At 46.0% G+C, this 27,250-nt stretch overlaps 1 protein-coding gene across 1 annotated transcript; it reads left to right on the top strand.

Annotated features, from left to right (window-relative positions):
• The first annotated feature begins 236 nt into the window (after positions 1-236).
• wnt3 (wingless-type MMTV integration site family, member 3) lies at positions 237-26,166 on the top strand. The gene is made up of 4 exons (XM_088623328.1): positions 237-606; positions 16,422-16,663; positions 21,170-21,435; positions 23,404-26,166. Exons 1-4 carry the CDS (start codon positions 503-505, stop codon positions 23,881-23,883), a joined length of 1,092 nt encoding a protein of 363 aa, XP_088479454.1. The 5' UTR covers positions 237-502; the 3' UTR covers positions 23,884-26,166.
• Positions 26,167-27,250: the final 1,084 nt, after the last annotated feature.

Here is a 27,250-nt window from a genome sequence, read left to right as displayed (position 1 = left end):
ACTAAGAATTTTTTTTTTTTTGCGCGAGAGTGTGTGTTTGTAACCTAAGGCCATCGTCTATGATTGGCTTGCCAGCTGACGTCTCCAAACCTTGTTCTCTCTTTTCTGGGTTTTTTTTTTTAATATCAGCCCCTGGATGAGCTATGCAAAAAAAACAGAGAGAGAGAGAGAGAGAGAGAGAGAGAAAAAGAGAGCTACCTTGGAGAGGAACGACAGAGAGGGAGGGAGAGAGAGAGGCAGGGTGAGAGCGCGCGTGTGAGAGAGAGAGAGAGCGAGAGAGAGGGATAGAGAGGGAGAGAGACCAGCTCACTCTCCAAAACTGGAGAAGGCAGGCACATCCATTTTTCTGGCCCGTAAAAAAGAAAAAAAAAGAAAACAGGGAAAAAAAGCAAAATTCAAACTTTTACTTTCCCCCTCTCTCCCCAAATAAAGTTTTTCTCCCCTCTATTGTTGGGGGGGATTTTTCCACTGGGACTGTACATTGGGACATCTATTTGTATACATGTATACACACAAAGTATACCTCATGGATTGGTACCTGCTCGGATATACCCTCTGCGTCTGGCTGTCCGGTTCAAGGGTGATTGGAGGCTATCCCATCTGGTGGTGAGTGCAAGTCATCAGAGTTTTATTTTAACTTGCTCGTTTGAATACCCGGGAAAGCAGAATCAGGGAAATGGGAGAGTGCTGTTGGACGTCAGCTCTATGGCAAAGCTCAGTTTGAAAGAATCCTGTCTTCAGCGCACCTTACAGAAATATTCTGATTTGCGTCTGTGAATAGCTATTGGTATCATGATGCTGTACACATCCATTGTTTTTTCTTCCCGGGCTGCAAGAGAATTTCTGCAAGTAGCACCCGGGTATTTGATTTCTGTCTTTAAAACGTTAGGGTTTTCGTTTCTTGCTTATCATTACAATGTTGGAGATGTCCCTGTATTTTCATACATTTTTGCTTTAAATACTTCCCATTTGCTCATGGAAGCACTGCTCAAAGTCGGTCTGTGATTGAAAAAAAAAAATGACTACGCAACAGCAGAACTAAGATCTGAAAACGGCAACCACACTTGTTCAAGTTTGTTTTTTTTAATAACCTCAGGCTGATGAAGAATTTAAAACCTGAGCAAATCACCTGAAGGAAATCTGCATCGTAGCAGCTCTATATGGGCAATGTGTTCCAGCCGTTTTAGAGCTGGTGTCGTTTCCCCAGTTCGTTGTGAACTGCACCCTGTTTCCCTAGGGCCGCTGAATTTGTGTCCAGGCATAAACACGGATTTCTCCTTCCTGGGCTACTTAACTCTCCTGCACCTGAAATGCTTCATTTTCCCTTAATGTTAGCTGGGGGGTCTTGTTGAGGAGGGTGTAATGTGGTAAACAGAAACGGGCTTTCTTCTTCCAGTCAAGATTTAAGACTAATGCTTGTCCCAGCTCACAGTCAAACTTCAATTGCTTGTTAACATGCCACCATCAGCCCTAATAAAATCTCTATCACTATTTTTAAAGCTAGTTCATTCTCTAATATGAGCCTGTGATGTGAAATACAGGTGACATTAAGAACCACTTTATAAATGAACTTAATAATCATCAACATTGATTTCATATTTAACATCAGACTGTCATGGGTGCAGGTTTTCCATGCACTTATTTTGATAGGGAAATGTTTTTTTTTCTAAATGTTTTTCTATTGCACATACTGTATTTCCAATTCTGGCTTTGGGCCATATTGCCCTTATATTACATTAATGAGCTGCTGTTGTTGTCTGTTCCTATCTTTCAAACAAAATGTGCAGTATTTCAGTGTACCGCTGGGTCTAATTTTATCCAGATTACCAAAACACAATGGAGAAAAGCTTTATTGAAGTGACATCGTGGGACAGCGAGAGTTGATTGTTTTCTGCTTCAACAGCAAAACGTGACTAAAGCAAACTGAAACATAGGATAAGTGTGTGTTGTTACAGAAAGGTCCAGTAGTGTGTATGTACAATGTAATGTAGCAAAGCTGAAAAAGTCGGATAAAAACTGCATCCAGCTTGCTTTGCCTACATCCTTGACAAAACAATGATCAGACGCCAGTGCTGCACTGCATTCTGTATACAGAACACGCATGCAAAAATTTCTGACTATTTGCATTACACTCAGAGTAACAGGATTTGCAAATTTACACCGGGATACAGAGCCAGTTTTCATCTGCTAAACCAGAAACAAGGAAAGCATTTTCTCGAGCACTAAGACAAAACCGCTGATACCCCAAATAACCTGAAACCGAAACAATTTAGAGAGAAGGAACAGCAGGGTGATGTGAGTGAATTCTCACCCGCGGGCAGAGGGCAGAATATTTGAAACGGAGCCCCCGAGCTCTGCCAAGCTCAGATCACTACAAAAGCGCAGCAATAAATTACTAAGAGCTGCCAGAGAGAAGCTTGGGGTTGCTGGTTGACTGGGGCTCTGCCCTGTCACTCCATCCCCACCCCAGAGAGAGAAGAAGCCGTCAAAGAGAAAAGAGGGGGAATTAATCAAGATCTGTAGGAAATCAGAACGAAACCAGTCAGCAGCACATGCCACCTCTCACACTGGCCCACTGACAACGCAGTCTTCCTCTGGCGGAATCCAATCTCAGCGATGGAGTGGGAACGCATAAACCATGTCAGCATCCAGTGAGCCAAGGTAGAAACAGAGCTGCGAAGACAGAGCGCACACTGCATTCGGAAAAGAGGTCTGCTATTGATTCAGAGATGATATAATACCCAGGAATTCTGAGTGATGCAGATAAAGATACAATCTACTCAGAGATTAACATAATAATGTTTAATAATTAATGATTCTGAGGGATGAAGATAAAGTATCTCAGATGAAGACACAATCTACTCAGAGATTAACATAATAAGGTTTAATAATTAATGACTGCTTAATTTTGGTTATATAAAATAATAATAATAATAAAAATGATGCCGTCTCCTTCTTTTCAGCAGGTCTTGCACGGTTAAGGCAAATCCACAGAATTACAACACGTCTCAAGAGCTTGCAGTTTATTTAAACCTTAAGTTTCCAGTTCACTTCAAACCAGGGTTTCGGGTTTTCTTCACTGTTAGCCTCCATTTTCTTCCCTCTAAATCTCCCATATTTGGGAAAAGGGCACATCGGCAAGACGATTAACACAACAGGCACTGAAAGAGGGTGCCCGTCTCTTCATGAACTGACAAAACAACTACATGACTAATTATTGCTTGATTCCCAGTATCATTCTGTCGTTCCCTGGGCTCTGACCACAGGAGCGACTACAGATTGCCGACTCTCACTCCACGAGCAGTAAAAGAGCACTGCAGAAATACAGTGCTTAGACTGACAAAGAGGTGCGTTTTAGCGGCATGGACACACCTAAACAAGGCTTGAAGTTGAGTTTTACACACTGTGCATTTAACACAGTGGCACTGCAAACTGCATTGCTATTAACAAAACCTAATTCATAATCTCTCTCCATCCCTGGAGAAGCCTAAAAGCCTAAAACCAGCCCCTGACATGATAACCGCTCATTCTCTGCAAGAAAACAACCTGCAGGATTGTTGTATCTCCCAGGTGTAGACAGACCCAGACTCCCACTGAACACAGCACAGAAGCAAAGGCAAGGTTCACTTGGAAATGTGTGGATTTGAACCCTGGCTCTGACATGCCAGTTACTGAGCATCTGGTACAGCCTTCCAGTAAGCCGAAATGCCTAGATCCTGCTGCTAAAGCTTATGCACGGCAGATGATAATCATCTAAAACACAAAAAATATTTTCAAATGACTTCCAAGCTACTGGGCCTGCTACCTGGTACTGATGTGATTACATCAACAGAGAGGGTCATTGCAAGAGAAAGTGAGGCAAATTAAGAGCAAAATTAAGAGACAAAAGCCTGTAAACTTAAAGCTTTCCATTGTAATCTGCAGAGATCAGCACAATTTTGTCCCGTATCTGCTGAGAAGAAAGACAACTAATAATAAGGACAAATAACAAAATACAGTTCCTGAGCAGTTACCAATTCCACATTACTGTGATGAAGCAATGGGGATCAATAGATGTAAATGCACACAGTTACTGTTCTAAAATGCGATAAGGGCACTCTGCGGTGAAGCAGAGTATTTGTGACCCCTCTGTACCGGACAGTGATGGTATAAAGTCTATGGCCCCTGTTCAGAAAAGAGCAGGGAGAATTTAATTAGAGTCAGAGAGGGTGAAAATGGGTCATTGAAGAACAGATATTAGTTGGCGGGGGGCTGGGTTGGCCATTCTTCAAGATGTAGCTATTTCCCTATTGTAAAAGCCAATGGGAGACCCCGATCACATCTGGAGAACGGTGTAGGGATTTTGACACAGGCTTCCCATCCCAGCAGCTCGGGGTAATGAATTGCATTCTATAACCTCCACGATCTCCAGGACTCAGGAATGCCAGCGACACCCCACCTCCCTACCTTCCCAAATCGGATGGCTTTAATGATCCTCGTCGGGGGGGGAAAATCCGCACTTTCGGAATTGTGTGTGAACGGATCAAGGATGTTGAGGCTTAAGAGAATTCAGGAGAAAAAAAGAAGGCTTATCTCCAGGCTGAGGAGGTGACAGAGAAACAAAGGCGGGTTAAAGGAAGCAAATTTAATGAATTTTATACCTTCAGCGCATTGCTAGCAGGGAAAAAGACAAAGTGCACTTTTACAGTCCAATAAAAAAACAGGAGCTTGAATGTTTTGTTTTGAGAGTTTTTGCCAGCTCCCAGCCGTGAAGTAAAAAATACCACACTGATAACGGTTGTGGAAGAACACACAGCACTGTTGGAAAGTCTTACATACAGATTATTAAAGATGTACTGTAGATTAAAGTCACTTAATACTTTATGCATGTTTACCTTGGGTGATTAACCCCACTATTCCTGCATTTACACCTTGGTTTTACTGCAATCCTGCTGCGACTTCCCCTGCACTTCCCCTGTACCAGTGAAATACAGTAACGCACAGTGCAGAACAGCATTCCTATAGTGTTGTAAAGCATATGAGAAAAAAAACACAGAAATACTATTGTAAGAATTTGGTAAACATATGGATATACTTTAGCAAATTTAAGAAAAAGAAACTTTCTTGAGGTAAGAGCTTTGTAACACCACAGGAGCTGTCCTAAGGGATGTGATCACTATTGTGACTCCAAGATTAATCATCATTTCATCAATTGTTTCTGAGCAGTCCTTTCTGTCTGCTTGTGCCTTGTAATTACTTTTAGTATGAACTGCAGTCCACTGAAATGATGCAATATTTGCTGACATGTGAATTAAAGGAGCAGACCAAACCTTCTTTATGCACATGCTAATTTGGGACTAGCCACACTTCCTAATCTGTCCGATTTTTGAATGTAACGATTACTACAATTACATCACTATGATTCATCACACAATCCCATTATTGAAGGGGAGAAAATAGCCAAGCCATTAGCCAAGTGTAATATTGGCGCCCTGGGTTAAAGTACTGGCAGTTTATATAAGATACAGCTGAAACCACACTGGTTAGTTTGGATGATATGACAACATCAGAAAGATTACAGAGAAGAAGAGCCTCAGTTCAATTGGCAGCTTGGAGCTAATAGATTCAAAAATCTCATCAAGGTTTTATGAGCACTGGCTGTGCACTCCTGAACAGAGGGTCCTGGGTTCAAATCCCACGTAGGGCCGTGCCATTGTGACCTTTGGCAAGGTACTTGTTTACTCTGACAAAGTTCGTATGTATTAGAAAGAAACAACTGTATTCCCTGCAGGTAGCTTTGGGTAACAGCATCTGACATATAAGGTAATAACAGGGTTTGATAACAGCTGGATGGTTTGGTCCAAACACCTGCAACTCACTGTGTAGAGAAATGCCTTCTCTTTGCAGTCCACATGCTGCCCATGAGCCAGTTTTGCTCTCGAGCTGTTTGTTGTTGCAAACGCTGGACTGACAATCTTATTCTGAAAGCTCAAAAGAAAACACGTTGTAAAACATGTAGCACATTATGTAAGAGGCCACACAGGTTCTATAGAAGAAAACCCCATGTGTGGGAAAACTACTGCTTTCCGCTCAGCTCGAATATGAACTTGGCTCTGCTGGAATCATTCATGGATCAATATGTTAAAGCTGCTGCATACGTACAGATTCCCACTTCCCAATCCACTTCCTTCCTGTTCGATTCTCTTCCTGGTACACTAACGGGGAGGGGAAGTCCAGGTTCCGCTGCAAGTCGGATATGGTCCTGTAACCTTTGACCCCAAAGTGAGAAGCAGACTAAGGGTCAGGAAAAGGAGCGTTAGACATTCCTGTGGAACTGACCAGACATTTGCTGAACACGAAATCCCACAATATCAGAAAACACCAAGGAAATCTGACTTTAAAACGGGGCTAAAAACAAAATACCGATTCCTCCACTGGTTTAACGTAAGAGATGTGCTCAGCAGGCAGGCAGGCTTTACACATGAGGGACAAACACCAGCGTTCCTATGATCAACAGCAGATTTCACAGCGAGTTTTATTTGCCAATTGGCTTCCTGGCAGCAAGATTCACCAGTGCACACCTCCGCTCTCTGATCTGACTGGAGGGGATCTCCCTCCCATCTCAATGTCTTCATTGGAAAGGAGAAAAAAAAAACAGGTTTGAACATTTTTCAGGAGTCCTGTCACTTTTTATCTGATCTGCCCAAAGCCATTGGACTGCAACTTAAGACTTCACAGAACACAACAAAAAAAAATAAAAAGAGAGAAAGAGGATTTCGGCATTCTAAGCACCACAGAAAAATCCCACTCCATTTGCTCACAGCAAAGGAAAAAAGTAAGACAAGTGCTGTTTGTCTAGGAATAACAGAGATCCACGCAGCTGTACTGTAAGTGTGAACTCAACTGCAACAGCTGTAAAAGTGATGAACTGTGAAATCTCTTAAAGAATTTCACGTGGTGTAACCTCAACTGTATGACGAAAGCGCTTGCTCCAGACCCTCACCACTCTCTGTGTAAAGATTGTTCTGTTGTGTTTTTCTGAATCTGTAAAACCTAAGTTCCTATATAGCTTACTCATTTCCAGGCATTTCCAGTTATGTGTTAGAGTTGGTCCTACAACAGTTCTAAAAATTGTGTGTGGTTGCGTCGGTATTAAGCAATAGAAAACTGCTTCTTAGCTACAACCTTTATTCCCTTTTATAGGGTGAAATGCTCTTTCCATTTCATCACACAATCTACTATCTGACTTAACATCCTTGAAGAAATGCATCTACCTGAATATAAGAAAGTATCCTGAAGTTTCTTTACGTCAACTGCAATTCCTGAAACTGGAGGGGTTTTAAGACAGTTTATCAGGTTGAGGCTAGGCTGGAGGACAGTGGTCTTACATCACAGAAAGCGCTAGCCGGCATGAGAGACAGCATTACAGTAGCGGAGACTGGAATGAGAGAAAGAGTGCAGACGTTCCTCCGACATGGTAAGAGATGTCTGATTGACAAGAAGGGATTTAATTTATAAGGGAAGGAGAGAGGGAATCTAGGACAGCAGACCGATGCTATGCACAGCGTATATACTGTATATCACATTTAGAGTGAAAGACTGTCCATTCTCTCTCTGGCTCTGGCTGGAATCATTGCTGTCCGGAGCTGTAAGGTCCTAAAACCCACCCGTACGAGAACGGGGTGTTTGTGGAAGTTGAAAACTTTTACACCTGGTGTCTGGCACCACCATCCGGGGAACAACTGGGCGCCTGCAACTCTTGTACGGGCACCCGCGCTGTGCCACCACAACAGCCAGCTCAAGCACATCTCAGGGCATGGCATGCAGGACGGTGTACAGCACCACCGCCGAAGGACTTCGCGGCGGTAATCATGGCCGGTCAGAGGAATGGCAAGAACATAGATGACCTCTTTCCTCCCCCCTCAGCTGGGTGAGTGTCTGCCCCCCAGCCATGTTCCCAATGAAGAGCCCCTGTAATTAGAGCTACAAGGCTGCACCCTGGCCGTAAAGTGGGTGGAGGTCTGGGGTCGAAAGTGCAGGTCAAGAGCCAGGTGGATCTGCAGGGAGACTGCCTATCACACAACTCGCCATCCTCCCCGTCCTGCGAAATAGCTGATCTCTTGCCGTTCATGTAAAGCAACCTATTCTGTCACTTCGTTAAGAAAAATTAAGCTCTGGACCCATTTGCAAGGGACAGGCTTGAAACACTGCAGACCAGCTATTGGGGAACGCTGTGTACGCTACAGAAAAAAGGGGGTGGAGGGAGGGTTCAGGAAAGCCTTACAAGCTGACTGGATCACCACAGCTGGGCCAGGACACTGGACAGAAGGCCTGGTCCACGGGGCTGAATTACCAGTACGCTGCGCTGTGAGCTCTCCACCTCGTAAACTGAAACCTACTGCTGGTCTGAGTCTCCCTGATGGAGCTCATTGCCAGCAAGTACAGGAGTTTTAAAGGGCTGACGGTCATTTCACTGATGACCAAATAATAATTTAATCTTTTAAAACTTTAATCATGGATGCCAGTGCTTTCAATGAGGCTTTTGTTGCAGTTCTTTTCAGCAAGTGCAGCATGTCTCACAGGAAGATGAAAATTGCTGCAGTGGTACTGTATAACTGATGTGGTACAGAGTGGTAGCACAAGGGTTTGAAGCTCCGGTTCCGGAGCTCAGTTTGGAATGATTTAACTGGATCAATCAGTTGCTTAATTGGGAGGCGTTAAACCTTCCAGATCTCTGCTCATCTGCTCTATAAAGCCTGCAGGACTGCGGAAGCATTTAATTCTCTCACGGTACAACGTAGAAGATCTTAGGTCACCAACTCACCAAATTATGTATGCAGCAAAGAAAGTGCTACAGCAAGATATTCGAATATGTATTCAAAACCTATATATTTTAACTTGCATGTCCTAGTCACGTTACTGTATGTATGCATTACTCTACAATCCCACAACAGTTCTTTTAATGGTGGGAAAAACTGCAAGGTTTTGATGACACAGCCTAATTAAGCAGAAACACAAGACTCAATTAAAGCAGGGGTTTTAAAGGAAGCAAACACAGGATTAACGCACTGTTTGTTGAGTGCTGCTACTGCTAGTGTCAGAGCTGTTTCTGCAATAGCAGAGCCTCTACGATTTCCTCACGTGCTCCCTCTAGTGTCCTCCTTGAGCACAGCACCGGTTCTCTAGGATCTTGATTAAGTTTTAAAGGATCTCAAACTCCTCACTGACTCAAAAGATGGAAACAGGAGATAGGTCAATGATTTATCCTATTATTGCATCAGAACCTCAGGAAGAATGAAAACCTATGGGTGCTATGATGTGTCTTATCAAGCAAAGAGTGAATATTACAGTCACTTACATCAGTATTGAAAATGCATTGATTGTGGCACTAACTTTAGAATTGTGGCAAAGTTGATATTTGATGGTTCTGCACTGGAAGACAAGGTGACAAGATCCTTGTTTTTAACATTGTTCAAAAGAATTACAGGATTCAATATTAGCACAAGAATCTCAAGATACTGTAAGTTATTTTTCAAGCCTTTATATCATGCCTCCAGCACATGTAACTGTGCACTGACCTGCCAAACCAAAGATACTGGGCACATTCAAAAACACCCAAGCCTTATCTTCAACCACACAATTTCCCCAAACGCAGGAAATGAAATACTGCAAAATAAAAAATAATACATTTAAGTATCAAAACACCACGACTCAACCAGAAAGGAATTTAATCAAATTGTTAAAACAACACTTTTTTACCTCTATGCCAAATCAGTTTGATGATGATCAGAGTTTATAATTCTGGAAAGCACCAGTGACATTAAATTGATCAAAATCCCCAGAGCAAAGCGAAGTTTACTCCCGTTAGCACAGCTGTCACAAAAGAGGATAATGTAACGATTTCCCTAGGACACAAAACAGGGTGCTAACTTTTTTTTAATCCCAATAAGAGAACAACGCAATGGAGTTCTTAAGCACCATGGAAAGCTTTTTAAGATGCCAATTTAACGATCCCCAGAGTTACATATCCTTCTGATCCTTTTCAGAGCAGAAGAGTTCGAGCTCCAATAGGGCCACTGTGATGAGAGATTCTATTAGTGGGACGAGCCTTATTGGAAAGATGTCTTGCTCCACATCTTTTTTGTTCTGCAAAATGTTGCATGTCATTTGTCACCAGTATGGCTTCATTTTTAATAGTTAGTTGTCCTGTGTGGTGGCTGGTGGTCATATTGGCTCGTAAGTCATAATTTGCTTGGCGAACATTTGTACTTGTTTATATAGCTGGGTATTTTACTGAGACAACAGGAGTGAAGTTCCCAGCTCAAGGTTGCAACAGTGGTGCTGCACCAGAGTTGTGGACCTACAACCTTTCACTGCCCTGTCTGTGAAGGAGCAGGGATAAATGCTGTGGATGCACTGGGAGGGTGTGGCGTTTACTTCGTATGTGATTCGCTTTAGAACCAACTAGGGGACGCTGTTGGGAATACAGACAGGATTCAGAGGGAACAGGAAGGAAGCAGTAAAAGGAGAATGTATGAGCCATGTACTTCGTCATCGTTTCGTCCCATCTTCGTTCCCACTGGCGAAAATGTCTCTCGGCAACAACGTTAACTTTTGGTAAAAAAGTGCGTTCGCAAAGCAGTAAGAGCAGACGTATCTGTCCTACCAGTATTGGGAAGTGTACAAAAAATTCCCTGTGCTTCAGTGCCCAGAGCACGAAGCAGAACTGCACGCTTGCGGGAGTCAGGTCATTTGCCCCCTTCCGCATGTGTTGCGAGCAGGCGATTTGCAAACATTTGCATCCACGTTGAAAATGAAACTGCAGGCCCACCCGGGCACGGCACACACGCAGGAGGTAGCGGAACCGCCAACTCGTGGCCAGTTTTGTCGTGTAGTTATCAGTATAGAAATGAAGAAGCACAAGTAATGAAGGCTATAACCTTTACTGGAAAACCTGGCTCTAACAAAGGGGACATCACTCTACATGTAACAACACACACACTCCAGGTTCCCCCCCCATCTCCCTCCCCCTTCCTTCCACTCGGCTTCAGACAGCGCCCCAGGAGCAAAGCACAGAAGGAATGACTTTTGACAGGCTGGTGTGCACACTAATCCCACTCATCTCTCTCCCTCCACTCTTGATACTGTAAAACAGGCCCCCCACCCCCTTACCTCACACACACGCACACGCACCTGGGCTACTTCAAGAGGCTGGGATTAGAGGTGGAGTGCCGGAGCTCAGCCATGCTCTCTGCTGGTCTGCATGTGCCTGGGAGCGGGCGACCTTGGGCAAGTGTGCTGTGATAAGGTGATATCCATTTCATAAAAGAACACGAAAAAGGCTATACACAGGAGGAAGCCTTTCAACCCATCGAGCTTTTTAAAAACAGATAAAAGAAGTTACAAGCCATATGAAGGCATGAACACATGCACATAACAATAGTAAAGGGTTCAAACAGGAAGAGTGTGATAGGAAATTAGGTTTTGAATTTAATTTTAGAAGCGCCAAGTGTCCTCGCCCTCAAGTCCTTCGGAAGATCATTCTTCAATCTAGATGCAACACAGCAGAATGCAAGATCCTTAAAGAACTGTCTTTACGTTTTTTGGGGTACACAGCAGTCTTTAATCTTAGGGACAGAATTCAAGGCACGACTCTGAACTCCACAGTGAGCCAGAGATACTAAGACTGGCGTATGATGACCTTGTGCTATAGTTTAGGACAATGGGGGTGGAATATAGCAACAAGCTAAGTACATATTTGACTCCAGAGAGTTGCAGCAGACCATTAAGTAAAAATACAAAAGAAAGCAACTAGTATCCCCTCACCCAGCTGGGAGAGAAGAGCATGAATCCAAGCAATAACCGCAGAAATCTCTCCCACTGAAATAAATGCAATCATCTTAAAAGAAACATTTAAATCCCCAGGGTCACTTGCATTACAATACTCCATCAATGCCTCAGTATTTTTACTATTATATATACTGTACTGGCACACCACAAGAGGTGCACACTTCTGTGATTCTCTCCGTTGCTCACAAACCTGGAAAACTCCCTAAGTTTCCCACAGCTCTTCACTGACGAGCTGATCACAGGTGTCAAACAATCAGAGCCTGAGAAATTACGTACAGTATATGGATGAAAAAAAACATAACCCTTTAACTTTCAAATTCCTAGGAACTGAATCACAGCATTTTGATCGTCATGGTTGTTTCTAAGGTGCTGTCAAGACTATAACAGAGCAAACTGAACAGGAGACCCTCCCCAACAGCAGTGTCTTAGGATGAAGTGGCACATTGATTCGTCTTTCTCTGACCCACAACTCTTGTCCTAGGAGTTGGGGGGAATTCTATAGGATTGTCTTCTTATTTGAGCAGCCTTGCTTTTCAATGCACAACAGATTTGAAAAAATGGTAAACTGGTGTTCAAACGGGTTAAAACATAACTGATGAATACCGATTTTGCACTCTCTGAGCGTTTGAACAGCAACCTGGCATACAAAGAGCACATGCTGTATTTCCAATGTGGGGTCAGCGATGATAAGACTGTAAACTTGGAACCTTCCTCACAGGAGATCAGAGAGTGTGAATGAAGTCAACAAAGTTTACTATGACTTATTGTAAACAACGTTCACAGGCTCACATGCCCTGTGTGCTGATAAAGAAGGAAGAGATGGGAATGGGAAGACATGGGGAAACAAAACCACATGATTGTAGATAAGAGACGAAGATGTAACGTTCTCAAGATGTCAGGGTCAATGGATAGGGGTGCGGTCTATAACTCTCTTCCCTGTCTTCAGGAAGGCAAGCGCTCCCTCAAACCCAAATACTCTGAGGATGCATGCTGTGCATCTCCTGTGGGCTTTGGGTATTTTTCCAGCCCTCCTGTCCCCTGTTCTTTTCACTGAGGCTTCTTAATACTGGGGAGATGCTGCACTGCAACTTGAACTTGGGGACATTCTGTGACCGTATCGGCACAAAAGGGGTTTCAACCAGAGCAGCTGCCAGGAACGACTGCACTCTACAGGTGTGTTCAATGCACGCACGGCACCGTGGGAAAGGCAGACGAGAGAGGGCTTCTGCCTCCTCTCTCTCCTCTTTTCCCCCACACGTCCATGCTGTACCTGCTTCACCGAAAGTGTGCACTCTAGCGACTTTATATTTTGTTGCTGGGGTATAATTTGCAGGGTAAGTCAAGACAGGTTTGCCAACTTGAAGCGTTTCATTCAGATGCACTGGGCTGAGCCCATCCTGCTACAACGCTACTGGGGCCGTCCTTCAGCCAGAGGAAGGGTACAGCGCACCCCGGAAGAGAAGGGCAGGGGGAAAAGAGGCCATCGGCCGCTGCTCAAAAGCAGAGTCTCTGGCAAGAGCAACTATCTGTCAAAGACAAGTCAACAGATGCAACAGGCGACTGCTCATCTCTGTCTGGTCGTGACCATCACTGCCGTTCTCAGAATGCCGATTTGTATCACTTTTCGTCCGCGATTCTTGAAACTGTGCCGGAACTATACAGCCCCGGCGCGGTGCCCCAGATTCCCCAGGTCCCTAGTCTGGTGCAGAACCAGGCCCGCTCTGGGCTGGTGTGAAGATGAACCTTGTGAGCAGAGATCAAAAAGCCCCGACTCGTAAGTATCTTCACAATACCTCGCTCCTAACTTTCTTGGGGCATTTTCTTTCTTTTTTGTGCAACTCCGTGCTCTTCTGATCTGAGCAGATTTCTTGACAAGCAGAGGATGCTGATGCACGTAGCACAGGAGAAAGCCCTCTGATAATGTTGCACCCTGGAGGGGTTGATGTCACCCTGAACTGCGGTAAAGCCTGATGTGGGCTGATTGTTCTGCTTCTAATGGCCTCTAGCAGCTATCCGGCTGCCAGCTTCGCGAGGGTCTGGTTGCAGCGGCCCTCTCCTTGACGGGATCTGTGATCCCATTATCACGTCAACATCAGGGCCGACACAGAGAGGTGCCGTGCCAAGACAGTGCCGGTCAGACAGGAAACACCACCAGCAGCAGCAAGAGAGATGAGAAACAGCACCGTCACCCAGTTTGTTTAGGTACCAAGTCTGCCATACTACGACGACGGTTCACAGTTGATTATTATTGCATTTGGTACTATGCAATAGTCTTTTGTTTTCCTTGAAAATCCAATAAACAAATTGAACTTAAAAAGCAACACCAGAAAAATCCAGCATAGTGGATACACACAATATGTGGTGAATGGTGTATAACTTGAAAACACTAAAGCAAAATTGCTAGCTCATGTAATCAATAATATTACATGACGTCATGTAATATTACTGATACCTGCACCTGTGATTACTACTCCTTCTCAACCAGCAATTCTTCTGCACTGCACATGCTGCATCTTTCTTCAATGGCTGCTTACTCTTAAAAACCACCAGAACCCTGGACAGTGATCCTTGTAAGATTTGTTCATACTGTGTGCCTGTCTGTCTGGTCAAAGTTAGTGAGGTCATAGTGACAAACACTGCAAAAATGGGCAGAGTTTATTAATATTCACATCCCCAGCAACTTCTCTCTCTTAAAAACACCTGAAATGCGCTGCTTGTCAAACTTTGGGAAATTCATGCATTTATTGAATCATAATATTTTGTTTTCATCCGTTATACATAAAAGTCACTCTGTACTCCACACTGTATTTCTAATTTCAAAAGGCTACAGTATAGCTCATTTACTGCTTCACTCTACTTACTGCACTCAGTTATAGTTGCAGGACCCCTGAAAATCTTTGATTTTTCATTGGTCAGACTGTGATTCTGTGAAGTTGCCTTGGATATAAGGACCTGCTATGCAAATTAACAATGCTCAGAACAAACAGCTAAAGACAAACGTGTTGCACAACCGTAGAACTATCTGCAAAGGTAGTGTGTTACAGTGTTCAGTCCTAGCTGTTGACTGATCCAATGTGTTCTTATCATGTTGCTAATGAGGAAGTCTGTGACAACAGGGTTGATGTGCATTGCACCTTGGTGTTTGCTGTTAAGGGCATTAGCTGTGCTTTGAAGGAATAAAGCAGAGAATTGTGGTGCAAAGTGAGAACTTTTACCAGCAGCAACCAACAATTGGGCAATGTAGGATGCCAATATCAGACAAAAATACTAATTCACATATATGAATTGTACAGTGTTAGATTGTGGAGAAAACCTCTCAAAGTATTTGGGTTCACTGTACATGCGCTGTTATTTTTCTAACATTTTTTCATGATCTCTGAAATCAATTTACAGTATTTATTCTTAAAAATGCTGATCTGAACATACTGTATAAAAGAAGAGACTCACTTCACTTTTTCATCAAAACAGGTTATCCAGGGTGTCCAAAACCAAACACACGCTCAACTGCAGCTTGACCATTATCTCACCAAAACTAGCTACTGCCATTGTAAGGGCACTTCTTGCGGTTAACTGAATTTAAAAAAATGACTTGCATTTATGTTGGACTCTTCATCCCAAAGAGTCCCAGAGTTATTTACATACAGTAGTGGTCCTTCTTGTCCCACTCCTGTACTGAACTGCGGCTCCCACATGGGTGAGGTGTCCTGCAGCCCCACTGCACAGCAGTGAGAAACTGTGAGAAACTGCTTCTCCAGCCGCAATAAGGAGGAACCTTATAAAAGCCAGATGGTGCGACACCAAAGCAGAATTCTGCCCCGACACTGGCGTTAACAGCCCTACTCTTACAACCCATGTCACGGGATGTGTGATGACCATGCGGTCAATTTAACATCTATTCCAAAGGATGTTGCCTCCTACAGGACAGTGTCCCTGGTCAAGATACCGGGACAATGGGCTGTCACTTGGACACTCGAATACTCAGTGGCCATGACCTGCTGTTCCTGCAAGACTGCTTATAGGGGCAACCTAGTTACACCACGAATGGAAATGACTGTGGAAAACAATTGGAAGAATACCTGGTTTCCAGAGTCTCCTTGCATCGCAGTGATCCCAGTGAACAGACACCTGGCTAGGCTCTGACACCCGCAGTCCTTCGGGTTGTGGGAGTAAAGAGGATTTGGACAGCAACATCAAAGGACAGCCTCCAGGCTTCAGTCCTTTCTGATTCAAGTAGCGCGATGAAACTGGGAGGGAAAGAGAATAAAAGAAAGCAGATGTAACTGAATACTCCAAATACACATTTTTACAGGCCAGCTAAGTTTAAAGTTAAGATCACACACACACACACACAAACCAGGCCCGATACCAACCATTATTCAGTAAGGACGCGGACCAGAAATGACAGGGTTGGGTTGACCACGATGAGCATCCTTGGGGTCAAAAGTTCACTGAACAGATCAGGTGCCTGTGTCCTTAAACCCACCCTGTAAGTGACCGTTTTCTTTTATCAATGAATGAAAGTGATGGGCGGATTCGCATTATAGCGGCAAAGCATTTCACCGCTGGTCTCCCCTCTCTGCCATCTCCCGCAGGTCTTTGGCTCTGGGGCAGCAGTACTCCTCTCTGGGCTCGCAGCCCATCTTGTGCGGCTCCATCCCCGGCCTGGTGCCCAAACAGCTGCGCTTCTGCAGGAACTACATCGAGATCATGCCCAGCGTGGCAGAGGGGGTAAAGCTGGGCATTCAGGAGTGCCAGCACCAGTTCAGAGGCCGGCGCTGGAACTGCACCACCATCGAGGACAACCTGGCCATCTTCGGGCCCGTCCTGGACAAAGGTAAGAGATCCCGCTCCCTGGCTGCCCCGCTACCTGCGCCAAATCTCTTGCTCCATTTGTAGGCCAAAAGCTTCTACCAAAGTGCAGATTCCCTCATCCGATACCTCCCTGTTGCCCCTGGGGAATTGCGAGATCTAAATGTCTAGAGGAATCCCTGCAGGTAAGTTAATAAAAGAGAATATCTTTTAAGGGTAGTTTTGGAGAAATGCTGGAGGAGATTTTGCGACGGACACGAAGAGAAGGATTTAAAAGTATAACTGTTTTTACTGGCTCATCATTGCACAAATACAGCAGCACATACGGCTTCTTCACACTTCTTCACCACCTGGTGACTCACTGTAATTATACTGTCTGCTCCAAAAAAAAAAAGGACTGCAAAATAAAAGCTAACACCCCGCACTCATTAGTTTATCCTTCTTGAACAGTTAGCTACTGTAACTCTAAGTGCCTCATGCTTAAAGCTCACTTTCCTCCTTTGATCTGGGTGTCACTCTCGACATTTCATGTTCTGTCTTCCTCTTCCTCCAGAGGTAAATGCTGAATTTCATGAGGGTTTCTTTCTGAATTGCCTTTGAAGGCTTTTCCCGTGTGTGTATCGGAATGCTAAAATGGAATAAAATGCAGGCTAGGCCATAATTTCAAAATATTCCCCAGATATTGCAACTCTCGAGGGTAGGATTCCTTTTCTCTCCCGTGTTCTCTTTGATCTCCTCCATGAAACGCACTGGTGAGAGCAAACACAGTAAGAACCGGAGGTTTTCCATTCTAAGTGAATGTCAGGGCCGTGTTTCCCCATAAGCACTGGAGTTATTAGGCTTAAAGGTGGCCGTTCAGAAAATTAAGCATCTTCAGCAGGGTCGCTGATTACAGACTGGTCTTTTTTTTTTTTGCTTCAGACACAGCATGTTTGGGGAAAAACGACTGGCTTGCTTCGAGAGACGGGAAGGAAGAAAAAAAACCCTCCCGAATCTTAATTAATTAGCTTAGTCAGGTCTTTAAACCTTACAGATCGCGCCTGGAGTGTAACTCCTAATCGGAAATTAATTAACGGAGCCATTGAGTGTCAGGAAGAAGCAGGGCTAGGAATGGCAAATGTGAGCCCACTGTTGTTAAAAAGCAAAATTAAAAAAAAGTCTGGGGGGGAAGAGGGTGGGTGGGTTTGGGGGGGGGGGGGCAAATGAGATTAGGGGGAATAAGAAAAGGTCTGGGGGGCTCAGATCAACCCCTACTGTGCGCCAAGGCCAGCGCGAGCCATCTCTCACTGCTTCTCTCCCACAGACGCCCCATTCACACGCCCTTTAGACTGACATGAAAACAGGCTGAAAAGAGGGATCTCCCGACATTACCCATCACGCTGGAAGAGGGATGATGGCTGGCAGTGGGGGGGCTGGGGGGAGGGGGAAGGGGTGGGGGGGGGTACGGAGTCGGAGGCTCGCTGCTACAGGGGGAAGGGGTGGGGGGGGGCGCGTCAGGGAATGCCAGCTCTGGGCAGCGCTAGGCCATAGCGATGTGCGCGGCGGGGCTCTTTGTGTGGGTAATACGGTGTGACACGAGGGGAACAAAGGCGAATTCATGGGCCCAGCAGGTAGCAGCGCAGCAGTGCCCCGGGACCACAGCCAGATCTCCCCAGCCTGCGAAACGCACAGCCTGCACTGGGGGGGAAGCGCGGCGAGGCCCTGCCAGGCCTGGCCAGGGCTGCCCCCTCTTCCCCTCTCTCTCCCTCTGGCCCCTTCCGAAAAGATCTCTTCATCACTCGAGACGACCGAGCCGAGCAGAAGACCAGGTTGCAGGGAGAGCCCCGACTCCAGTGCGCGGGGGGATCAGGAACGACCGCCCTCCCTCATTTCTTCTGACGGGTGTTAGACGTGAGATAATGCCAGCCTGGGAATTTTTGAGTTCCGTCTGTGACTCATTCAACAGAGTGATAAAACAAAATCCAGGTCTTGGACGAACGCACCTTGCTTTCGTGTGCGTACCCTTTCATTAGATGTTCGAATCTGATGCTGCTCGAGTCCGTCTTTCGGATGAGACGTTAAACTGAGGTCCTGACTCTTGGTGGTCATTAAAGACCCCCGGACATTTCTCGAGAAGAGTAGGGAGTTATCCCCGTGTCCGGGCCAAATTCCCCCCCTCTGCCTTTACTGTGGCCTCCAGATTCTCCCCCTGTATGATGGGCTTGCACTGGCCCTGCGATGGACTGGCGCCCTGTCCAGGCTGTACCCTGCCTTGCGCTCGTTGCTTGCTGGGTAGGCTCGGTTTCCCGCGACACTGTATGGTATAAAGCGGTTTGGCAAATGACATGACATGTTGCCCGAGTTTGCACTCTAAAGACCCCCCCCCAACACACACACACGCTTCCTTCAGGCCCCCCAGGTCTAGACTCCTGCTAGGCCAGAGGACGGGCTGGAGCTGTTTCAGCAAACTGCCTTTTCCAAGCACAGCAGACATCCTCTCTGCTGACCCCATGAGTTGAAGACATTTTTCCGAGACACCAAAGCTCCAGCCACGAGCCCCTTTGAAAAGGCAGGTTTCCTTTTTTTTTTACAAACATCTCCTGTTCTCAGTAATGACCCCACCTCCCCTCTCGAGGGTAGTAACAAGGCGTTTGTGGAATGTCTCCCTTTCCCCCCATCACCCCCACCCTGCTGCCCCCGAGCCTGCGCCGACTCCGAAGACAAGCCCAGAGATGGGGTTTCACCACCTCTGAGCGGAACAGCTTATTATGAAACCCAACACCTTTGTGTTCGCAAGCGCGCACGCTTGTTCCAGCTCACCTGTCGCCCAATCAAAGCTCGGGGTGAGCATGGGGAAAAACAAACACCTGCGGAGTGCAGGCCGACCAGCTGCCCCCCCTCCCCGCCACCTTCCTCAATGAAGGGGTCTCTATACCTGCCCCCACCTCCCCCCACAAGCAGTCTCCCATGTCTGTGCAGCAGTTTGTTAGACACACCAGGGCCCCTGCTCAACAGGGATGATTCAAAACTTGTGCGGGTAAGACGATCTGTCGGGCCGCGCTGTGCCAGGGGACACTTACGATGAAAGGAGAAATATGCATCAGGCATTCCACTAGTACCAGCTAGTGCTGGAGGGGGTGGAAAAAAACAGTCGAGCACAGGAGTATTTTGCTCGCCGGGATGTCCGAGGAGTTTCGGAATGCTGTGTCCCGCTGCAGCGTGGGAGCGTGGCCTGAGAAAGGCAAGGCATGTGTATCGACCGTGTGCATCTACTCATCCTGCCCCCGCAGCCCCACTGCACAGCAGACCAGGAGGAACCTTATAACAGCAGGGAGCTGCGTCAGCACGCGCAGGCTGCAAAGGAACAGGTAAAGGCCGATTCCACATTGAAAAGAGAAGAAACTATGTTCGGGCTGCGACGCCTTCTTCGGGGGTCGACCCTGCCACCTGAGGAAGGTTCCACAGCCCGGACATCGTGTTCCTTTACTTGAACCTCTCGGCGGGAAACGAGCCTTTACCTGTTCACACGTATACTGCGTGTACCCCAGTATGTGAGCGTGCACCTCCTCTTGTGGAGCTGCCAGACGCTCCCCAGTCCGTCTCCCGCATACCTTCAAGAGTTCCTGTCCCCACACGTCGCAGTTCTGGGCTCCTCGATGTCTCAGGGATCCCACACCGCACTGCGACAGCCCTTGGGTCTTTGGAATTCTCTTCCTGATCATATCAAAAACACAACCTTTACTGCCTTCAAAGCTGGCCTCAAGACTTCTTTCTTTTCCATTTCATAACTGCGACTTTATTTCATTTTCCGCTTACTGTACAGTACAGTTCTCTGTATGATTTATGTCGCATGCCTTGAGAATGCTCACGATTTAAAGGCACTATAAAAGAATAAAACTCATCGATTGAGTGGCAGATTGCAGATCAGAGTTGAAATCATCAATTGGATTCCGTAGGAGAAATGATGAAGGCAGAAACAGAGCCATGATTTTTCCTGCACATTAGTGACAACCTTCTTGTCAGAACAGAACAGAGTCCCAGCAACAGAAAGCCAACTATAAGACTACACAAATAATTCCTTTTCTCTTCAGCTGAGTTATTTTATTGCATACACACGATTATGTACAGTATGCTGTGTTTTTCACAAGGGTGTGCGATATCAGAATTTGTGGACTTAGAAATGATGTGCAACACAATGAAAGCCCCAGCCTCACCACAGTTGCGGAGACAGGAAGGGCCAGACGTAGATGCTCGCGCATTAGCCTGACATTTAGGGTAGCAGGTGCAGGGGTAGTGTGAACAAAACCAGATCGGTTTCCCTTGTGTTTAGGGTAGGACCTCCCAAGTCGTGGGGGGGGGGAAATCCAGGCTTGACTGGTCCAATTTAATCTTCCTGCAACAGGTCTGAACCTGCTGGTGGTTTAAGGGGGACCTGTGGAGCCCAGGTCTTGGGGTGCTGCTAGGGCAGAGCGCCATGTCAGACCGTGCAAGTATGTGAGTAATATTTGGTACCTGGTTGCTGGCTGACCCTATCGCTTCCCCGCTCCGACAGCGACCCGCGAGTCCGCCTTCGTCCACGCCATCGCCTCGGCCGGCGTGGCCTTCGCCGTGACGCGCTCCTGCGCCGAGGGCACCTCCACCATGTGCGGCTGCGACTCGCACCACAAGGGCCCCCCCGGCGAGGGCTGGAAGTGGGGGGGCTGCAGCGAGGACGCCGAGTTCGGGGTGCTGGTGTCCCGCGAGTTCGCCGACGCCCGGGAGAACCGCCCGGACGCCCGCTCCGCCATGAACCGCCACAACAACGAGGCCGGTCGCACGGTAAACCCCCTCCTCCTCCTTCTGCTGACGGTGCAGCCGAGGTTCTTGAACCGCAAAAAAAAAACATACTGTATATACGCCACAAAAAGATGCAGCACCCGGAACTTGATGCCTTCCAGTTCTAATAATTTAACTAAAGTAAACACGGTGACTTCACTTTGTTAACATGGATGAGGGAAAAATAAAGAAAGAAAAACAGTTTTTGTTGACACCTGCTGTAAGTGCTGGACCGCAGTGCGGCCCCTGCAGCCTTTTCCTCAGATTTGGCGGCAAGACGACGGGCGGCGAAACGTTGCGCAGTCAGATTAGCCCCGTCGAAAAATTTACTTTTACCGATATCCACAGCCCTGCAGCTCGGGTGGCCCGTGTCAGGAAAATAAAAACACAGTAAACACCTGCTTTCAACTACAGATGGGGAATTCTTCAGCTAAATGAACCTGCATTATTAGGCAGATAGCTGGGCACTGCGGATGGGCTGCGTGTCGTAAGGACCTGTCTCTGTTCAGCTCTCTAATCGCGGCTGCCAGCCGGGACAAAATCACATGCACACACTCATCAATCAGGGCGCAATCAACCCCAGGTCTCCCGGACAGGGAACTGAGGGTCACACATTTGTGCTTTGTTGGAAGCAAAAGGAAAAAAAAATGCATTGGAATACCTGTCTGGTATCAATTAAATCTGAATAAGAAGAAAGGCTTCTGTTTGCACTAGGGCAGTAGTGTTATAGTGATGCTGCCCTCACCGATCACACTATTAGCTCACAAGCACTAAGCTCCAAGGGCTGTTGAAATCGAGGAATATCCTGTCTAATTCCAGCCCATCCGAGGACATAATGAGACAACTGGCAGCACCATCAAGTGCTCGGTGTGTCCTGGTGACAATCAGTACAGACTTTTGCTAGGATTATAGGCCCTGCGCAGGTGCCTTGGTTGAGCGCTGTTATCAGTTACGTACTGTATTTACCATGTTTGTGTATCTCTTTGCATGCATGTTCAAGTGTGGCACAGTGGTTAGCCCTGCTGCCTCACAGCCCTAAATTCAGTGCCAAGGGTGCTGTCAGGTTTGTTTGGGATTCCTCCCATTTTCCAGAGACATACTGGTAGGTTAATCGGCTTCTGGGAAAACTGGCCCTGGGGTGAGTGTGTGTATGTGCCCTTGTCTGTCCTCCAATGTGCCTGTGATGGACTTGTGTCCAGTCCAGGGTGTATCCTTTGCTTTCTGAGACAGGCTCTGGCTCCCCAATCACCCTGAACTCGATGAGCGGTTATTGATAGTGATGTGATGCACGTTCATACATCTGCTGTGCCCAAGGGGAACCCCAACTCTGTTTTCGTGTTCCAGGGTTAGAAAGAATCAGCATCGATGAGTGCATTTCAAACCGCAATAAAAGTCAAATGTACAGAGCAACTTGTGAAACCTCCAATTTACATCACAGAATAGATGAAATTTCCAGGTACAGCATGCACAGCACGATGTTCTGCGATTCAGAACGAGGCAATAAATCTTCTGGTGGTGTGTTGCAGGCTTATTACAACGTTGTAAACCAGCAGGCTCGTGAATACATCTCTTTTAATCCAATAGAAATACTGCTCTCGACTCCCGAGACGGTTTTGCTGACAGATACAACTTTGTTAACTCTGAGTGCAGATCACGTCAGAACACTTCTGCGGTGAAATGTCTTGTTACATTAGTCCCTACAGTGACTAGCGAGCAGGAAGGGCCGCACCACGTCGCAGTCCGTGGGGACCCGAATGCGAGTTTGCGAGATACATGGCAACGTGCAGTGCTTTCACAAAGCTGACGATATTGTGCTCAATTTGAAATTTGTACAGTGTTTTTCCTATAACATCAACCAATAGATTTTGTCACTCAGATTAAATACCAGCTCTGAGACATGTGCATGACTGCATGTTCTCGGTGTCCCTTATGGTGCGATGTTCCAACGGCTGCTGCATCACCCCTCTGTAGACCATCCTGGACCACATGCACCTGCGCTGTAAGTGCCACGGGCTGTCGGGGAGCTGCGAGGTGAAGACCTGCTGGTGGGCGCAGCCCGACTTCCGCACCCTGGGCGACTTCCTGAAGGATAAGTACGACAGCGCCTCCGAGATGGTGGTGGAGAAGCACCGGGAGTCGCGCGGCTGGGTGGAGACGCTGCGGGCCAAGTACGCCTTCTTCAAGCACCCCACCGAGCGCGACCTGGTCTACTACGAGAGCTCGCCCAACTTCTGCGAGCCCAACCCCGAGACGGGCTCCTTCGGGACCCGGGACCGGAGCTGCAACGTGTCCTCGCACGGCATCGAGGGCTGCGACCTGCTGTGCTGCGGGCGGGGCCACAACACGCGGACCGAGAAGCGCAAGGAGAAGTGCCACTGCATCTTCCACTGGTGCTGCTACGTCAGCTGCCAGGAGTGCGTCCGCGTCTACGACGTGCACACCTGCAAGTGAGGGGAGGGCCGGCAGGGGAAGGAGGGTCGGACAAAAGGAACGAAAGCACTTCTGTTCTGGAAGAAACTCCGTCGGGAAACCCGCTCCGGGCCTCCGCGCGGGGCATGCTCACGAGAAGCCCAGGCCCCGGTGTTGGTCAGACACACGGCTTCCCCAATTGGAGATTCACTGTTCAAAGGGGAGCGGCAACGATAGTTTTATATTTCGGGGTTAGAGAGAATCAGCACCGATGGGGCGCCTTGCAGGCCGCCGTGAAAGTAAAATGGACACAGTCACCTCCAAATCACATGAGAAGATCCAAAATTTCCAGGTATGCGCAGCGCCGTGATCTGCAATTCAGAAAGAGGCAACAAAACCTATGCCGAGGCGGAGGCCTTCTTACAGTGTAAACGAGCAGGCTTGGGAATATGTCTCTTTTAATCCAATGGAAATATTGCCCAGCGTGTGTTGAGGGACGTTTTACAACCCGAGATTTTTCGTTACGATCTGTAGGGAAATTCCTTGAACAATCAAGGCCCTGCCAATAACAAAGGTACAAAAATTTAAAACTTGCCTGATATCATATATTGATAATTATTATTGGCATTGTTTTGTAAACAGAAAAAACCCAGCCTGTGTTACAAATTATGCTGTGAAAAGAAAGGTCTCTTGCATTACTGAGATCTGGTCTGATTTACTGACTGGCATGAAGTTGCTCACTTTTCATTTTTCCCAGTCTAGAACAAATGAGGGATTAGAGATTAAAGCACTGCACAGTCTGCAGGGTATGCATTGCTATATACCGTCCCAGAAAAATTATTAGGAAGCACTCTTTAAAGATGGATAATTCACCAACAGAGGCAATTCCAGCTGAAACATAATTAATGGCATAAATTCCACTCGACTTTAAGAGATATTGGTTTACTCTGCCAATAGCAACTGACAGCTCTCAGAGGTTCAGCAGTTACTTAGTTTAACCTCAAATGAGCTTCCTGTTGGAACAGCAGCCTGCAATCCACAGAGTCTGTCTGAATTGACACATTAGGCGGGTCTGCTGTTGCCTTCAACCATACACCAGAATATGGATTCCTAAGCATGCCTTTTATAAAGTCAGTTACATTCTTTCCCATAGCACTGTATACAAAGGTAAAGGCCTAGACTGCTGCTAATTTTACAGTCCTTAAGAATCATAGGACATAACACACGAAGGGCCTATGGATTTTAACACTGCATACCATTCTCAAATAATTTAAGGCAGCATATAATACGCTATAATATAATGTTAAGAAATTTCATCCTGAAAACTTAACAGGACCTTGGCCACTGATGTCTCACGTGGCTTCTGCATTTGCGATCAGTGTCCTCTGCACCAGTTATGTGTCCCTATGGCTTGTTTTATGTCAAATTTAATGTATGCATGGACTACAATGTTGCATCTCAAAGCTACAATGTGGAACATTGTATGAATGTGCACAACACATCCTGGACCTCCCAGTACGTTTACTTTTGTTCTTCCACTTGTAGGTTTGCACTGAAAAGCGCGTTCACTGAGAGGCACAGGAAAAGCAGACAATATTAAAAGTGAGGAGCTGTACAGTGACACACAGGGCAGGAAACAGGAAGTGATAAAGGGGGATTACTTTAAGAATGGGCAACCCAACACATGCTGCTCCTTTTCGAACTCTCCTGACAACCTGCCAAGAGGAGCCTGTTTCTTGGCTGGAGGTTACAGTAACAAACTAACAGCTGTTAGGTCCTTCAGCCCAGTCTCCCAAGGTTCCCAAAGAAGCAGGTGCAACATAATGAGACAGCAAGCTGTTCTCTGCACCCACCACTCTCAGCACACATGCAATGGGCTACAGAGATCTTGGTGAGCTACGTACAGTATGTCTGAGAGTAAGGTGTGCCCGCACAGAGGATCAGGTTCACTAGTCAACCGACTGAGGAACCTAACAGGGTTTTTACCAGAACATGTTCAAACCAACCTGCACGCTTAATATTAATTATATTTAACAACAAGTTACAAGTGTAGTGTAGGCATTTATTCTTTGACATAGCCTGGAACCTGTAGCATCCACTTAAAACATCTCTTTGACCATTATCTTTATGATTTATGGGGGGGGAGTTTCATTGTTTGTTGCTATATCCAAAGTTTTGTACAAAGTTTTTAAAGTTAATAATTCCCTTTTTATTTTATAATCTGAAAATGCTATGTTTTTATAAATATTATTTATTATACAATGTATATACCTGTATGACCGAACTAAGAGTATATATTTGAAGAATAAATTCTTGTGTCATGTTTGTTTTATTCCTTCTTTCCTGATGGTGAAAAAAGAATGTTTTTTAATTAACCACATTCCAATTCATTTGTATATGTAAACACTGAAATGGTGGAAGAAACACTAGTCAGATCAACCCACCGACTAAACATCACATAAGCCACTAACAACAATTAACCATTTCCATAGGGGAATACAAAAACATTGAAAATCTCCTGCATTCTCAGACCATACCACAGAGAACAAGAAACGAGTCTTTCTATTAATATAAACGCAATGACATCCAATCAGCCTTTTCAAAGAATGCAAGTAAGAAAATATAGTTTCATGAATTGCTAAGTTTAAAATCCCATTTAAATGCGTGCAAATCAAGATGCACGACTAACTCTAGTGTTGAAGAATTACGGAGAGACACCTGGGTACAGTAAACCTCATAGCAGGAATCACCTGGGTGACCAGGAGCAGCCATTAGTGTAAAACAGCTATGCTGGTGGGAGAGTAAGAAACTGCAGTTTAGGGAAACCAGATTGCACAAAGCCCACAATGGCCCAGGCACTGGAAAGAACATCTCAACTCTTAGGCACAGTGTCATAGGATCTACAAAAAGTGAGTTAATCTCAATTTTAGGTCTCACCTGAAGGGCAATACCTTCCGCAGCACAGTTTACCTGGTCAGTATACAGTACTAGGGCATTGCTTCAGAAATTCTGGTCCAGAGGGAAGAGCACCACCTACTGGTCCACCAGCACTTCTTACAACAGCAGCCTGGTTTTCCCGAGAGGTCTCTCACTGCCGTACTGACCAGACTCAGCCTTGTTCCTGGAGCTGATTGGAACAGCAAGCAGGTTGACCGCCTATTTTGTGTTTGATATAAATAAAATATCTCAAATGAAAAAGGCTAAAAAAAGAGAAGCTAAATCAAAGTACAAAATGCCTTTACTACTGTAACAGTACCAAAGAGAAAAAGAAAAGTTAAAAAATATTAACAGACCTCTCTGTGTGAAAACAAACCCCTTCACATTAATCATCTTTGCAAAGCAAAAAAAGTGTATTTTGAAAGTCAGGAACGCAATAAATCATGTAATAAAGGCAGTACACAAGGTAAAC

The sequence above is a fragment of the Lepisosteus platostomus genome, chromosome 28 (genome assembly GCF_059453375.1).
Source record: "Lepisosteus platostomus isolate fLepPlt1 chromosome 28, fLepPlt1.hap1, whole genome shotgun sequence".
Lineage (NCBI taxonomy): Eukaryota > Metazoa > Chordata > Actinopteri > Semionotiformes > Lepisosteidae > Lepisosteus > Lepisosteus platostomus.
The sequence above is the reverse complement of the archived record's forward strand: the minus strand, read 5'-3'. Positions and strand labels throughout refer to the sequence as shown.

Excerpts from the sequence above, each read along its gene's own strand:
- wnt3 (XM_088623328.1), top strand. The coding sequence starts at position 503 with ATGTATACACACAAAGTATACCTCATGGATTGGTACCTGCTCGGATAT. Across the intron at positions 16,664-21,169 it reads CGGGCCCGTCCTGGACAAAG|CGACCCGCGAGTCCGCCTTC; the intron begins GTAAGAGATCCC and ends CCGCTCCGACAG. Across the intron at positions 21,436-23,403 it reads ACAACGAGGCCGGTCGCACG|ACCATCCTGGACCACATGCA; the intron begins GTAAACCCCCTC and ends ACCCCTCTGTAG.